We start from the raw sequence: 17,627 nt of genomic DNA, 5'->3' as shown, positions 1-17,627 counted from the left end.
CTATTTCCGAGTTGGCCTAAGTTAGTTGCTTAGTACACCCTTTTTGCCTCCAAGCCTTTTTCTACGTTTGGAACTTCCTCCTCCCTCCGCTGCTATACTAACTTCCTGCTCCTTAATCGCTGACCCTCACTCTCTCTTTTTCTTCACTATCTTTCTTTTTTACCAACTTCTTGCCTCTGTTTTCCAACCCCTTCCTTTGGAAGCCTCTCTCCTCCTTATATAGCCTCTCTTAAGTGGGGCACTAATCATTACATTTTCACCACTTTTTATGTATTCCTACTTCCGTTAGAATTCCAAGAAATCATCATTCCTTTTGAGGATTCTCTTGAAACTTGTTCCAGACGCCAAACACTGTTCGGCAATAAGTTCCCCCAAGGCATTACTGATCCTTAGTTAGCGACTCAGTTGTATTCTATGCTTACCAACCATCGAAGGATTTCCCCAAGTGTTTGTTTTTTGTACCCATCACCCAAGCTTTTGGGCTAGGCCTGCTATGACAGGGCCTAAAGTCTACTTCCTTCACATGGGCCGGATTTGGCTTCTTGAATTGACATTGGGCTTTAGTAGGCTGGCCCATGTATTTTCCGGGCCTAATTCCCCCCCCCCCCAACACACACACGCGCACACACACACACACACACATATCTGTATCATGTTGGTCTAAACCTTGATTTTAACTTAGAACATACCATTATGGCATCACGTTCCTAGTGTACTATGTATTTTGGCTTCAGATCACTTATAGAATTTTTTAAACAAGTGGAACGGTCATTTGGCCCCTGAGACCCAATTTTTATATGTTGTACCCAGCATATATGCCGGGTACCTCACATAGAGGGGGGCCCCAGTGATATAATTGTCCATTAACAAATGCCCAAAAATACCTGTAAGGTCACAATTTGGTTACCAATCCCAAAAGATGGACAAATTTAGGCCTAAAGAGCCCAATACAATGAATTTGTAGAGAGTGAGTTGAAAAACTAGGCTTTAATCAATCAAGTAACAAGTAAAGTGGATCCAAATGACAAGAAAATGAAGATAGACTGATTTAATCTAAAGAAAATCGTATTCGGCACAATCCGAGGAGATCAATTCTTATATATTTCTGCTCAAGTTTGATTACAAGTTCAACAATTGATTGCTACAATATTTTTCTCTCAATTTTTCGATCCCCTATCCTTAGGGCCCTTTTCTGTTTTATACTATCTTCCTTCTTTCTTCTTTACCCTCCACGTGTAGGGTAGATTGCTGGTATTGATCATTGTCTCATTAGCATGAAAAATTATAAGATCCACATGGTGGACAAGTGATGTGGTCCACCATTCTACTAAAAAGCTTCCACTTGTTTAAAATTGTTAATTATAAAATTTTTTTAAACGAAAATTAATTACTGACTCAGCAATTTTAAACAAATGGAATTTTTTTAGTGGAATGGTGGACCATATCACTTGTCCATTAGAAGACTCTATAATTTCTCCATTAGCACATTCCTAAAGTCTCTGGTAGTAGCTGTAAGGCTAAAAATTACTGTTTAAGTATCACTTTTACATTAATGCGGCCAGTTGGTTAGGTGCAGAGTATTCAATGCGGTGATAGCAGCTTTATTTTTAGATATTTTAGGACTTCCCTTTATCCTGTGCTCCTGTGATGCTTATCTGTATCTATAGAATCTCATGTAACGTTGCCCTGGATGGTAGACTACCCCCTCGGACTTCAGCTTTGCTCAGCCGAGAATGGATTCATCCTCGGACCACCCTCATGGACCCTTATGATCAAAACTAATTTCTTCACTTATTAACATGGACTCCTTTGATTGTGTTCGCCCTTCTTTAGACTACTTTATGTCTTCAAATTGGGCCTCTGGCCCAATATATACATAAGTATATATATATATATTGCTGGGCTTAACACCCCTACAATACCCATCAACCAAACCATTTGAAAAAAGACGAACCAAAATCTTATTTATATTCCACAACTTGTAGNTTTTTCGATCCCCTATCCTTAGGGCCCTTTTTCTGTTTTATACTATCTTCCTTCTTTCTTCTTTACCCTCCACGTGTAGGGTAGATTGCTGGTATTGATCATTGTCTCATTAGCATGAAAAATTATAAGATCCACATGGTGGACAAGTGATGTGGTCCACCATTCTACTAAAAAGCTTCCACTTGTTTAAAATTGTTAATTATAAAATTTTTTTAAACGAAAATTAATTACTGACTCAGCAATTTTAAACAAATGGAATTTTTTTAGTGGAATGGTGGACCATATCACTTGTCCATTAGAAGACTCTATAATTTCTCCATTAGCACATTCCTAAAGTCTCTGGTAGTAGCTGTAAGGCTAAAAATTACTGTTTAAGTATCACTTTTACATTAATGCGGCCAGTTGGTTAGGTGCAGAGTATTCAATGCGGTGATAGCAGCTTTATTTTTAGATATTTTAGGACTTCCCTTTATCCTGTGCTCCTGTGATGCTTATCTGTATCTATAGAATCTCATGTAACGTTGCCCTGGATGGTAGACTACCCCCTCGGACTTCAGCTTTGCTCAGCCGAGAATGGAGATCATCCTCGGACCACCCTCATGGACCCTTATGATCAAAACTAATTTCTTCACTTATTAACATGGACTCCTTTGATTGTGTTCGCCCTTCTTTAGACTACTTTATGTCTTCAAATTGGGCCTCTGGCCCAATATATACATAAGTATATATATATATATTGCTGGGCTTAACACCCCTACAATACCCATCAACCAAACCATTTGAAAAAAGACGAACCAAAATCTTATTTATATTCCACAACTTGTAGTCTATAATAGGTCTCCCCCCACCCCCCTAAAATAATGAACGTAACCTCAATTTTAAATGAAAGTACAACTTCTATTTATTTCTCTCAAGCCCCTTCAACTTCTCTCACAATTAAAATTCATACTAAATTACAAATTACACTTGTTGTGGTTAAAATTCACCCCAAATTACACAATTTTATGATTAAAATTTATCCAAATTCCACCATATGCGGTAAAAATACACCCCAAATTACACTTTTGCAATTCAGCTCGAATTACAATTTTTTGGTCATAATTCATCCTGAATTATATATTGGTGATTAAATTCATCCTAAATTACACTTTTTATGATTAAAATTCATCTGAATTACACATTTATTGTCAAAATTCTTCAATCATAATTACACCACTTGTGGTTAATAATAGTCACCATCAATTACACCTGTGTGACTAAAGTTCACCTCAAAATACATCTTTGTGGTTAAAATTCACCTCCAATTACACTCTTGTTGTAAAAATTCAACCAAAATTACTCATATGGGATTAAAATTCACCCTCAAATTACACCTTTGCGGTTGAAAGTCATCTTGAATTCCACATGTATGATTGAAATTCACCATGAATTATACCCTCTGCCACTAAAATTCACCGTAAATTACACATTAATTTGTGGTTAGAATTTTCGTTGAATTACACCGTAAAGAAATAGTTCCAGACTTCCATGTCACAGAAAACATTATTCCACAACTTGTTTTTGACGACTGATTGATGATAAAATACTCCCCAGTCACAAAATGTGCTATCTTTTGTTAGCAGTGTTCTCTCACTTTTGTAAGCTCCACCATATTTTGCAATATATTCTCTTTCTTTTGAGCAAATTGGTCTCAAGGAGGTGCTGTACTTGGCATATATGCCGGGTACCTCACAGGGAGGCGGGTCCCACACACTGTTTTATAGCGAGTATAAAATGTGGTCAAAAAATGAGTTTTTTTTTTTTTTTTTTTTCTATTAAAAAAATTTTAAAATATTTCTTAAACCAATGTCTTCAGGACCTTCATTAAATTTTCATTTTTTTTCTAATGGTATTTTGATTGGTTCTAGGAAAGAATTGTGATATAGCCTAAGAAATTTTTCGAAGTACTATTTTTGTTCCCTTTTTATTTTCAGTTATTATTGAATGAAATTAAAATGGAGAAAGAATTATGATATAGTCATATATGAGTAGTTTGTTATGATCATAATGTCCCATATAAATTAAACGTAAATTTAACCATGTGTTTATAAACTTTGAGACACCTTCCCCTTACAACCCAACAGTCCAAATTTCAAATATCAATTCTACCTATGAGTTCCTAAGAGTTCTGTCCACGAGTTCCTAACATACTCTGTAAACATTCTATACAGATTTTGTTCCTATAACTATTGATCGCTGTGATAGATAATGGATCCCATTATTTTGTTTCTTTTTCTCATGATAAATGTACGAACTACCTAACGTACTGTGTATCGCTTTCATGTGTGAGAGTCAATACCTGCTCCAGCACTAGGCTGGTGATAGCCTCCTCAATAAATGGGTATCGCTTTCTATACGCGTGCAGAAATTGTGAAAGAATGCTAATAACGTAGGAGACTGTGGAAAGATCTCCCTTTTTGACTTTTCTATTCCATGATTGCAACTTTGTAGAATAATTTTACGGTACTGTTGACAGGGTGACTTTGGGTAATTGCAAACAAATTAATTTTAAAAAATTTTAACACAATTTTTATAAAAAATATATTAATTTTTTTTTCTAAATAAAAAAAATTTCTAAAATGGTTTACTAACTAATCCCTAATTTTATTTGCTTTTAGACATTTAATGCCTGTTTTCTTGTTTGCTTTGTAAGTTCTACATATAGCTTCTCTGATTATATTTATCCAATCCAATATCCAAGAAATGATATAGCTATCATAAGAAGTGTAGTGAGTTAGCAAATAAGTGGTATGAAATAAATAGTGAGTAAAATAGTGAAGAGTGGTGTGTGTGGTCAAATGTGTTTAATGTATTAATCATCAATAAAAATTTTATTTATTGTTTAATGTATCTGGTTATGTAATGTATTATAATCTTGGTTTAAACACTAATATTACAATTTTCGTATGTGTTATAATAAGTATTATTGTCTACTAAAAAAATGGGATATTTATCCTACGTTGGTTTTGTGTGTCTAATGACAGTTGTTTATAACCTCAGTCTACAACTATAAAGGTTAGGTCATTTTGTAGTTGTACTCTATTTATGTAATATATTATAAACCCGGTTTGAAACACTAGTATTATTATTTTCGTGTGTGTTCTAATAAGTATTATTGTTTATTCAAAAAAAAAAAAGGAATGTTTATTCCACGTTGGTTGTGTATGTCTAGTGTCCGCTTTTTATAACCCAGTCTACAACTACAAATGTTAGATTCTTTTGTAGTTGTACTTTGGTTATGTAATATATTATAAACTTAATTTAAAACACTAGTATTACTATTTTTGTTTGTGTTCTAATAAATATTATTGTTTACTAAAAAAAATGGAATGTTTGTTCCATGTTAGTTGTGTGTGTCTAGTGTTCACTTTTTATAACTTCAATATGCATCTATAAAAGTTAGGCCCTTTTGTAGTTGTATGCTAATTATGTAATGTATTATAAACTCGGTTTAAAACACTAGTATTACTATTTTTGCGTGTGTTCTAATAAGTATTATTGTGTAATAAGAATATTATTTTATTAATAACTCTTTTGCTTATCCTAGTTGAGTGTGGTAAAATTTAGGCGTAAATGCACTTTTAGTCCCTACATTTTGCACTTTTTTTCCATTTTGATCCCTACATTTTATTTTTACCACTTTTAGTCATTAAACTAATTAATGTGTGACATTTAAGTTTTTACTGTCAGCCAACTAACAAGAAAAGTTAAGGTGGCTGACAAAGAGAATTAAAAATTATTTAAAAATATTAAAATAATAATAATAAATTTTATTTTGGTATTAAAAAAATGCCACATCAGCATATAAATTTAAAAAATTAATTTATTAATTTTAACTAAATAAAAAACAGAATTAAAACCCAAAAATCACAAAAATTTTGATCTAAAAAGTATCTTGAACAAAGTTAAAAAACAAAATATTTGGGTAATTTTCTTTTTCATTAGAATATTTGGAAAAATATGTTTTTTCCCCAATCTTTGGTTGGAAATATGTTCAGACCATCTCTTTCTTCCAATTCCATTTCCAATTACAATTCCTAACTAAAACCAAACAAATCCTTATAAACCAATTCCTCTTCTCCACTTATCAAAATAAAAAATAAAAAATTTCTCTTCTCCTCTCTCTAAGCTATTCCACCGTCCCCATCAAATCTCTCCAAACCTCTATCTCTACCTCTCGATCTCACTCTCTCGGCAATGGTGATGACAACCTTGAGCTTCTCCATTGTCACAACCCAAACTTGTACTTCAAAGTTTAGAGCATGAGCGGCATGTTAATATCAAATTTACCTTAATACTAACACGAACCAACCTAATCTGAAGGTGCTTATCAAGAACTTGTTTCTTGAATTCCTGCTTACTTTCTTGCATAAAAGCCATAATATACAAAAATGATGAAAATCTTGAAAATTCATTTCATTCGAACTTTGCAAGATTGCCACTTAACTGAAAGTTAAGGTATACGTGTAAATATTACATAGCTAAACATTTAGCAAAACTCTTATTACAAACCTAACCCTAAAGACATACAACTGGGATTCAAAACAAACTAAGATACTGAATTACATCTGTGCTCAAGAATTTAGTACATCTTGATTCCTCCTATACAACAAAAGAGCTAAACTACTATACAACAAAAGCTAACTATACATTCTAACATACGAGAATCACAGAATCCTTGCCACCTCTAATACTCTCGCTGCTTCTAGGAAGAACCTGTGCACTGAAATATAATAGGGTGAGCTGCAAAAACCAGTAAGGTTTTAAGCTCCATGGGCCTTTAATAAGAATGCATGCAAATCAAATATTTTATAAATATGCTTGCTTTGATAAAATAGCCTTCATACTGTTCATATTGTTCTTAAAATAACTTATGAACTTTCAGATAAAAATACTTCATTTTCCTTTCATAAAATAATAAGGAATTTAAACATAATTCAGTAATCTTATCTTTGAATAGACTATAAAATACTTAATCATAAACTTCTCATCAGACTTATAACACATTTAACATACATTTCTTATCATCATACTTTTCTTATAATTTCCAAATAGCTTAATAGCTTATTTATAATACATATTAGTTAATCCAATTGTAAGTCTGTCACAACTTTGGGAGGCTTCCAACACAGAGTGCCAAGCATCCAACATTCCCCACAATGCTAGGTAATTTCGGAATCATATCATAATACATATTTTCAACCATAAGGGTAGGTTGACATCCTCCACAAGTTGGTTGTTACCAACAATGGTAGGTACAGCAGTGTTAGTCCCACTTTTAATAGCCAGTTAGAATCTCCATGGAAATACCAATACTATAACCTCTACTGGCTGAATTCAGATCATAACAATGGAATAACTGAAAACTATATTTTTCTGATAACTTTGCTTGTACATAACTATTTCACAACTGTAGCATATCCACTTCATTCTTAAATATTGTATTCGTGATATAAATAATAGTATTAATATGCTAAAATTATTATGTATATAAAATTGAACAACTCACGAACACATATTTTACTTAAATTATGCTTATATGTAATATCTCTAATTAAAAGCTTTAATGCATAATACTTTTCCAAACAATCTTTATACTTGTCAAAAACACATGTCACAAATCCCTTACCTAAAAACAGAAGATGCGAGAGAGTTGCACAAAAGGAGCTCAAGTATCCGTGTTCTCGTTCTCGCCACCTAAATGAAAAACCAAAACTTATTATTGACAAACTCTTCCTAAGTATTTAAACTTATACCTCAATCACAACCTAACTCTTAAACTCAAGAAAATCCTCACTTCCCATCACACAAAGTTCCCCAAAGCACAGGATACAATCATCATCGCATTATGTACCCAAACCATAAAGAAACCAAGGCATAAAATTTATATATGATCCAAACATACCAAAAATGAGTATATTAAATTATAGTTCAAAACATTCACCCTAACTTCAAAATTAAATCCACAAGGTCAAAGTTATCCTACACTGTTTACTGCTCATTTCAGCAACGTATGCCCCATTTTTAAAATACAAATGGGCTGTCCACACCCATCCAAATGTCATGAAATTTAACAGAACTACTCCCCTATATGTCTAGTATATACCATAAAAATTTCGGAGTCAAAGTATAAAACCATGATTTATTAAAAATCTACAAGAGAACGTGTTCAAATCTGTCCTGACAAAAATTTATGTAACTTAGAAATTAAACCATTATTTTTATACTCATCCAAATGCTGTGAGACCACTTCCATAACAACCATGTGTGTCTTAAGATTTATAAAAATTACTCCTAGCATCTTAATTCATAGCAAATGATTTAACACATAATTTTCTTTTGGTAAACATCAAATCTGTCACAGTGACAGCTCCAGCACAAATTCTTACTAAAATCATCAACAAATAGCAATTGGCCTTCATTTCATTTTGGTATTTTTATACCCATACAATTCATATTAAAATATCCTAAAGTATCCAATAGACCACAATATCATTAATCTTTCAAGTTACTAAAACAGAATCACAAGTTCAGCTTCTAAAATCAGAACAGAGGATAAAGAACTGAGACTCAAGCAAATCACCACACCATTAAAATACCCATATAGAAAATAAACATATATACTTACCCACAACTGAAGCTAAATTTTAGTAAGAGTTTGATTTCCTTCTTAGAGAGAGATATTTATGATTTTCGGTGAGAGAGAGAGGGCTATTGGTGAGATGGTGCTGTCATGTGAGAAGGGAAGAAGAAAGAAACAAGAACAAAGAAAGAGGAATAGAGAAAGGAGAAAAGAAGCTACTGGACTTCAGATGCAGCAAAAGAAAGATAAGAAGAGTGGACTTTAGGGGTGGGGGTACGTGTAATGCTAGGGAAGAAATATCCAACCCACTTGTTTCAAGTTTTTGGCATTTATACTTTTCACCCTTTATAAACTTATATTTCTAGAAAGGCCCAAAGGATAATATAACTTTGCATATATATATATATATATATATATATCCTTACCTTTATAAAATTTCATTCCATAACATTAAAAGAGCATGTATCTTCTATAATATCACAATATCAAAGTTTTATGCACTCAAAGTAATTAAGATAATAAAATGCATATAAACCCATAAACTAATTATGTAATTAGATTGGGGTGTTACATCCATGACAAGACCATTCTCGAGTCGATGCCGTAGCTTGACTCCCAGGCTTGACCACGACTTTGCTGGGTGCGAGTCGAGACCGAGTCGAAGTGAGGCAACTGTTTGGGGATCAGACGACTCTTCTAGCAAGTTTGATGGGTTCGAGTTCAATCAGTGGTGGTGGGTTGTTTTCTCTTAATCTCTGACTTTCTCTCTCTCTCTCTTGATTGTTTGATAAGTGTTGTGGTGGTGGGTTTGATCAATGGGGGTAGGGGCTGGATTTTTCTATGTTTGGATAGAAAGAAAATTTTTGGATTTGTGTTTAAGTTTGTTAGTTTTGTTTGTATTTATGTTTGTTGGCTGGGTTTGATTGGTGGAGGTGGTGGCTGGATTTCTCTATGTTTGGGTAGAGAGAGAAATTTCTAAGTTTGGGTTTGGATGGAAAGAAAATTTCTTGGTTTGTGTGTAAGTTTGTTGGCTGGGTTTGTGTTTATGTTTTTTTGTTAAATGTGACGAATTTTATGTTTAGTTTGAAAGAAAATCTTGATTTTTTGGGGAAAATGTTGATGATTGGAGAGAGGACTCAAGGGCATCGATGCGTTATTTTAAATCTTCGATATTTTAAATTTCTGGGCAATCAAACATGTTTAGGGAAGAACAAGAAGAATATGAAGAATATGAACAGTCATGTTCTTTCCAAAAACTAATGAATTTTTTTTTTTTAATGTTTGTTTTTTAATTTAATTAATTAATGTGTGTGATTATATTATTTTTTTATTCCACCGTTAGCCATGTTAACTTTTGCTGTTAGTTGGGTGACAGAAATGACCTAAATGTCACGCGTTAATTGGTTTAAAGACTAAAAGCGGTAAAAACAAAATGTAGAGACCAAAAAAAAAAATGCAAAATGCAAGGACTAAAAATGTATTTACAATCTCAAAGTACTTAAAAAAAAAAAAAAATACTTCCTTTTTAATTGTCAAATTAATTTTGATAAAATCATTGGATTGGTTCGTATCATACCACAAAAGTCATCTTCTTGAGAGAGAGAGAGAGAGAGAGAGAGAGATGGAGGGACATAAGGGTGCAGTATGTGTTACAGGGGGTACTGGGTACATAGGATCATGGCTGATCATGAGGCTCCTTGATCAAGGTTACCATGTTCGAACCACCGTTAGGTCGGACCCAGGTAAGCCACATCTCTGCCAAGGCTATCTAGCTCTTGCTCTTTTAATGTCTTCATGGAATATGCATAAGATCAAGATGATCTTGGAGGGTATCTTGTTTAACTTCTGTAATTTTATTAGTCTTTGGTTTTGGAACTTGTCTGTATCTCTTCAGACAAGATCCATGTAAATGACAGTTTTAATTTCAGCTACAGGTCAAATATATCTTCTTTCTTTCTTTCTTCTTATTATTATAAGTTGCTGAATAATAAATATAGAAAGAATTTCTGTGTTCTGGTTATTAGTTAATACAGGTCGTTAGTTGATATTAATTAAAGACTAACATATTAAAAAAAAATGTATTCACTGAAACTAATAACTATCGGCCTCTTTGATGGCTGTTAGGAATTGTATTCTTTATTTATTTTATGAGCAAATTACACTTTGTCCATGTGTGGTTTGTCCGGCCAAAGGTTTTGTAGCTGAATTGGTACCTCCTCATGTACAAAGTGCTTAGAGGTCTATGGGAGAAAAAATTCAAAAAACATGTATGGTTTGTCCGAAAAACAATTTAGCTACTTGTAATTTAAAAATTGACACTTAATTTACTCACTTGAGGTCAAATTTTGTTTGTCTCTAATTACCCGTTTCTGTTAAAAATAGAGATAAATTTATATTTTTAGTACTCTTTTATGTTTTTTTTTTTCTCTTAAAACATAAAAAATTAAAAAATCAAGAAAAAAAATATATAAAAGCTTGAATTTGTAAAAATTAAAAACATTCAACCAAAACAATCATCCAACCAAAATTAAGATCATTCAACCAATCTTGATAACTCCATTTTCTTCCCATCATTAGCACAATAAACATAATCCAACCAGATGATATATCTTTGCTTTGTGTGTGAAAATGCAAGAAGCAAGATGAGATCTCTTTTAATAGTTCGGCCAAGTCAGAGTAAAGAGAGAGTCAAGAGGCAAGTCTGTTTCATTGAATTCCAAGGTTTCCAACCATGGTGTTTGGTTATGATCCAAATGCTCTAATACCCTGGACAGCGCCTCACAATTTACCCTTTTGGCCCTTAACAATAGATGGCCAAGACGTAAGATGGAAAGTGGCAAGCCCCCACATCTTCCTACTACTTTTTCTGCAATTTTTTTTTTTTTTTTTTTTTTTTTTTTCACTCTTTGCATTTCAACGTCTGGAGAGATTTCAGGTTGAGATAACTGGACCCAAAAACTGAACTCAAACTCAAGATGAGATTTCTATTAAGCTGAAGTCATAGAATAACTGTATTTAAATAACACAATTCATTTAAAAAGTCCTGTAGTTTAATCTACATTTTTTCATATTTCTAAAAATGCTAATTACAACTTATCTACCTATGATTTATTTCAAATTTAACTTATCCACTTGTGGTTTATTCTGTTAATGCTCTATTACCCATCTCTCAATTTGTCGTTACTCTTAACACATTTGATCCTAAAATCAAATAACAAAACAAATCGAACACTCCTCTCTCTCTCTCTCTCTCTCTCTCTCTCTCTCTCTCTCTCTCTCTCTCTCTCTCTCTCTCTCTCTCTCTCTCTCTCTCTCATTGAGGATGCTACCCACCTGAGTTCTTAGACCCATTTATGCTTGGGATCCTCTAGGTGATTCCTAGCAAGGAAACCGTGGAGTTACTAATCCATTGATTCAGGTTTTGATTGTTACCAACCCGTTATTTTTTGTTAACAAATTGGACCTTGATTTTTCGTGTTTCTCTCTATTGGGTGAGTTCCTGAATTTCTGAGCTTGAAGTTTTTTTTTGTTCTTTACTTTCATCTGCTCTTTCCCTCTTATTCTAGGTAGATTTAATTTTGAAACCTAGGGTTTTAATTTATTTTTTTTGAAATTGGGTTTCTGCAGAGTGGTGTTTTGTTTGAAGTATTATGAATTTGATATATCTATATGAAATTGTATTGCTCTATATAGATTCTCCACTAAGAATATAAAATTGGACTCATGTTGGAGTATTAAATGACTTTTATAGTTTTATGAGGTTCCAAATTTGTTTGTATCCTCTAGGTGTCATGGTGGGTAAAATTGTAAATACTAGTATGGCTGATGATACTAGTGTCATGTTGGGGCCTTAGAAAGGGAAAAGTCTAAGACTATATGCAAAGTTTTTATGCTATCTGTAAGCTTTTGGATTGAAGTATTATGGTCTTTTGTTTGATATGCTATTGAAGGCTAAGGGGTTTGTTTTATCTATAATCTGACATGCATATTTGAAAGCTGATATGCATGATAGAAATTATATCTACTACATGCTTTAGTTCACTCTGTAGCTAATCCTATATTTCAGAGTTAATGTTCCCACCTGACCCTGCCTAGTGGAGATAGGATCAAAATATCACACACCACTTAAATAACTGGGCTAATTTAATGTTTGGATTTCTGGTTCAATGACCACTTTGCAGAAACCCAATTTCAAAAAACAAAACCCTACGTTTCAAACGTTAAATCTATTTAGAATAAGAGGGCAAGGAACACAAATGGATTCAAGAGAAACATGAACAAAACCCAGTCGATTCAAGACCCAAAATGTTCCCAAACATGAATCCGTGGTCTCCTTCTTCCAAAATCCATGGGTCCTCTTCCTTGGTGTCCTTACACAAACAAAACCCAGTCGATTTCTTTCTTAGTCTAAAATCAGGTGGGTAGCAATGTAGGATCAAGGTTTTAGAATGGGTGAGCAAGTGTGAGAGAGTGTGTGGAAGGGGTTTGATTTGATTTCTTGTTTGATTTTTTGATAAAACGTGTTAGAGTAACTCCACTGTTTCCTTGCTAGAAATCACCCAGAGGATCCCAAGCATAAATGGGTCTAAGAACTCAGGTCCTCAATGAGAGAGAGAGAGAGAGAGAGAGAGAGAGAGAGAGAGAGAGAGAGAGAGAGAGAGAGAGAGAGAGAAGAGAGAGAGAGAGAGAGAGAGAGAGAGGAGTGTTTGATCTGTTTTGTTATTTGATTTTGGGATCAAACGTGTTAGAGTAATGGCAGATTGAGAGGTGGGTAATGGAACATTAATAGAATAAACTAGGGGTGGGTAAAGTGTCAAAAATGAAACCACATATAGGTAAGTTAAATTTGAGGCAAACTACAAGTGGGTAAATTGTAATTACCATTTCTAAAAAAGAAATTCAAGTTCACATCTCTCCACCTCAGTTATCAAAATATCAATAAAATAAGGGAAAATTACACTTTGTCGACTTGTAGTTTGTCTGAAAAACGCTTTGGCTACAAGTAGTTTAAAATTGGCACTTTACCCGTCTGAGGTATGCTCCATTTATCTCCCGTTATCCACCTTTATTAAAAATAGGAGTAAACTTATATTTTTGCTATACTTTTATATCTAAAATTTAGGTTATAAAATTTAAAATTTTTCGAAGAAATTTTATGAAGAAATTGGTCGACTCAATAATGCTCTTGAGCTTCTTGAGATATGCATAAAGGTATGTCACATTGAGCAAAGGGAAGAGACAAATTTGGTAGTAGGCTTGGAAGAAGACACACATGAAGTGATCTCACAACTAACCAACCACGGTGAGAATTGCTCTACTCTTTGCATTGTGGGGATATATGAACTATGAAGGGCATAGGCAAGACAAATCTAGCGAAGACAGTTTATAACCGTAGAGCTATTCATCACCACTTTGAATTCCGAGCCTGGGTGTCTCTACCTGATGAAGTGGCAAATGACAATGAACTCGAGAATATTTTTGGAAGCCAGATCATGTCGACTACAGTGGAGACGAATGCAAAAGATCAATATTACTGGATCCGGGAGGTGCATGATTTCTTGTGGGATACAAAGTATCTTGTAGTTCTGGACAACATCTCGACAAAGGAAGAATGGGATACTCCAAAATCAGCATTCCCGAAGAGCACAAATGGGAGCAGAATTGTGCTTACCAGTAATACATGGATGTAGCTTCACATGTCGATCAAAATAGCGTCTCACACCAACTTCGACTGCAAACCAAAGATGAGAGCTGGGATTTGTTTACACAAGTGGTGCGCCTTCTGCCTGAAACATCTCAACCTGAAATCTCGTCCAACGAGTGAAAAAAAAAAAAAAAAAAAAAAAAAATTGCAGAANTCTCACAACTAACCAACCACGGTGAGATTTGCTCTACTCTTTGCATTGTGGGGATATATGAACTATGAAGGGCATAGGCAAGACAAATCTAGCGAAGACAGTTTATAACCGTAGAGCTATTCATCACCACTTTGAATTCCGAGCCTGGGTGTCTCTACCTGATGAAGTGGCAAATGACAATGAACTCGAGAATATTTTTGGAAGCCAGATCATGTCGACTACAGTGGAGACGAATGCAAAAGATCAATATTACTGGATCCGGGAGGTGCATGATTTCTTGTGGGATACAAAGTATCTTGTAGTTCTGGACAACATCTCGACAAAGGAAGAATGGGATACTCCAAAATCAGCATTCCCGAAGAGCACAAATGGGAGCAGAATTGTGCTTACCAGTAATACATGGATGTAGCTTCACATGTCGATCAAAATAGCGTCTCACACCAACTTCGACTGCAAACCAAAGATGAGAGCTGGGATTTGTTTACACAAGTGGTGCGCCTTCTGCCTGAAACATATGTTTAAACGCTTCTCAAAAAAAAAAAAAAGACATGATAGAATTTCACATATATGACCAGAGCACAAGAAAGACACTGGCTTCCTTAAAAGCTTACCAGGAGCATCAGAGAAGCTCCAAATCTTCAATGCAGATCTCAGCGATCCAGAGAGTTTCAATGCACCCATTGAAGGATGTATTGGCGTACTTCATGTTGCCACTCCTGTTGATTTTGAAGACAAAGAACCTGAAGAAATAGTAACCAAAAGATCAATCAATGGAGCACTAGGCATCTTAAAGGCGTGCTTGAATTCCAAGACTGTGAAGCGAGTTGTGTACACTTCTAGTGCATCAACAGTTTTGTATAATGGCAATGATGAAGATGAAATGGATGAGAGCTTTTGGAGTGAAGTAGATATCATTAAAGCTATAAAGCCACTTGGAGGCTCCTACGTATTTTCCAAGACATTAACAGAAAGGGCAGTAGTTGAATTTGGAGAAAAACATGGATTGGATGTGGTGACAATAATTCCTTCCTTTGTTGTTGGACCCTTCATTTGTCCCAAGTTCCCTAGCTCAGTTCGCATAATATTGGCTATGATTTTGGGTATGTTTTTGTTCACTTGTTTGACATTTATGTTGCAAATAGTTGCATCTGATGTGAATTGTTTTCAATGATATAACTGTCTATTTATTTTAGCGAAAAGTGAAATAATGATTTAGGCTAAAATGCATTTTATACCTTTTAAATTAGGGGTTACCTCTAAATCAATTTCTCAACTTATTTTACACAAAAATTAGGGGTTACCTCTAAAAAAAATGTATTTTACACAAAAATTATTTTTGTCAACTTATTTTACTATTCAGCTTATTTTTGCTACTATTTATGAGCCACACTGTACTTTTTGGTACTATTCAGGGTTCCACTATACTATTTCAGCTAACTTTTACATTTATCTACAGTACTTTTAGCAAAAAAATTTCAGTTTCAGCAAAATAAATGAAACCCAAACAGACCCTAAATGATGTTAATGTGCTCCTTTTATTATGGCTTATCATATTTTTTTTCATTAACCTGCCTAAAATCAACCTCATTTTTTTCTTTTTTTCTCTTAAAACAATGTCAATTTTGCATGAGTTGATGATAAGATTCTTTCGGATGTTTATAGAAGGAATACATAGATATTGTTCTAATACTGAAGAGTTAATTGATGGATCAATTTAGAAGCAACCTCAAATTCAAAGGGTATAAATAGTATGTTAGTTCATTATTATATTGCTTGACGTATTGTGAAAGTGATAAATATTAGAATAATTGCAACATGAAATTTAATTTCAATTCCATGGAAAATTCGTATCAAACCTATGCATATTGGTTAGATAATTGCAACATGAATTTTAATTTGAATTCCATGGAAAAAGGTTTATCAAGAAAAAGAAAATTTTTATAAAAATAATGCTATAACATTTTACCTTGAAGTTTCTCATACGGTAAATGATATGATTGAAAAAATAAAATGAACTTTGGTGTTAATTGAAGGCCTTAATTAGTTTTCATATGGAAATGCAAACAACCAAATCTTTAATTTATATATGAATATATATATATATATATATATTTCCCCTATAATTTTCTGGAAGAAAACTACTTTTAATTCAAATATCATTGCAGATGACAATGATCAATATAAATATCTTATGAATACACCTATGGTCCACGTTGATGACGTGGCAAGAGCACATATTTTTCTCCTTGAGTGTTCTACTGCGGAAGGAAGGTACATTTGTTCATCAGAGATCATGACACTTGAAAGGATGTCTGAATTTCTTTCTGAAAGATACCCAGAATTTCAAATACCAACACTAGAGTAAGTTTAATTATTCTCTTCCTTTTTAATCTTAAAGACTTAAGTTAAGAAGAAGAAGTTCCTTTGTTATTATTATTATTATTTTTTCATTCTTATGCAGTTATTTAAAGGAAATTAGAGGTTATAAAACAGCGGGTCTGTCATCAAAGAAGCTCTTAGATTCTGGCTTCAAGTACAAGTATGGGCTCAATGAAATGTTTGATGAAGCTATTCGATGCTGCAAAGAAAAGGGTTTTCTCTAGTTCATGAATGCTCAATGAATTTTGGATTCTGCAAAATGTATGTGTCTAGAAGAAGAAGTACTGTATTTTACTATTTTCAGTATTTATAAAAGGATTAAAGGATAAATCATTTTAAGAAACTTTTTAATAGTAAAATGAATAAGTGACTAAGTGAAATATATGTAAGGTGTGCCTTACTATGGCATTGATTTATTTTCTTTCATGCATAAGTTATTCTGCATAACCTTATCAAATATGAGATTATCGAATCCGTGCTGTATTGGATAGCATTCACTATAATGCTCTTTTATAGATTATCGAATCCGTGTTGTTAAACTTAAAATTTTTACTACCTTGCTATAGTGAGCTGTTAGTAATAGCAACAGCTCATTGTAACAAGTTGCTACAAATATTAAATTATTTTCTCTTTCTTCTCTCATTATTAAATTGGTCTCTCTCTCTCTCTCCCTCTCTCTCTCCATGTGTAGTGTTTATTGTATTTATTTTATTTGTTTGTTTATATTATTTTAATGTGTTGTTTGTTAAAATAAAATATTTGATATTTGATGTATTGTAAAG

The 17,627-nt window shown here is 33.4% G+C and overlaps 1 protein-coding gene and 1 long non-coding RNA gene across 2 annotated transcripts; one reads left to right on the top strand and one right to left on the bottom strand.

Annotated features, from left to right (window-relative positions):
• Positions 1–6,417: 6,417 nt before the first annotated feature.
• On the bottom strand, positions 6,418–8,868 carry LOC112027843 (uncharacterized). Its single transcript, XR_002884542.2, has 3 exons — positions 8,654–8,868; positions 7,655–7,722; positions 6,418–6,748 (listed from the first exon to the last, which is right to left on the bottom strand). It is a non-coding gene; the product is annotated as an uncharacterized LOC112027843 (long non-coding RNA).
• Positions 8,869–10,170: 1,302 nt separating this feature from the next.
• LOC112027842 (vestitone reductase) lies at positions 10,171–17,261 on the top strand. Its single transcript, XM_024060494.2, has 4 exons — positions 10,171–10,350; positions 15,042–15,566; positions 16,632–16,827; positions 16,928–17,261. Exons 1-4 carry the CDS (start codon positions 10,230–10,232, stop codon positions 17,067–17,069), a joined length of 984 nt encoding a protein of 327 aa, XP_023916262.1. The 5' UTR covers positions 10,171–10,229; the 3' UTR covers positions 17,070–17,261.
• The last annotated feature ends 366 nt before the right edge of the window (positions 17,262–17,627 follow it).

Source organism: Quercus suber, unplaced genomic scaffold, assembly GCF_002906115.3.
Source record: "Quercus suber isolate HL8 unplaced genomic scaffold, Cork oak 2.0 scaffold_508, whole genome shotgun sequence".
Classification (NCBI taxonomy): Eukaryota; Viridiplantae; Streptophyta; class Magnoliopsida; order Fagales; family Fagaceae; genus Quercus; species Quercus suber.
This window is presented reverse-complemented; position numbering and strand designations above follow the sequence as displayed.

What these genes read in the sequence shown, in the direction of transcription:
- LOC112027842 (XM_024060494.2), top strand. Translation starts at nt 10,230, where the DNA reads ATGGAGGGACATAAGGGTGCAGTATGTGTTACAGGGGGTACTGGGTAC. An exon ending in CACCGTTAGGTCGGACCCAG is followed by an intron (nt 10,351 to 15,041) that starts GTAAGCCACATC and finishes ATATATGACCAG; the next exon opens with AGCACAAGAAAGACACTGGC. An exon ending in TTTCAAATACCAACACTAGA is followed by an intron (nt 16,828 to 16,927) that starts GTAAGTTTAATT and finishes ATTCTTATGCAG; the next exon opens with TTATTTAAAGGAAATTAGAG.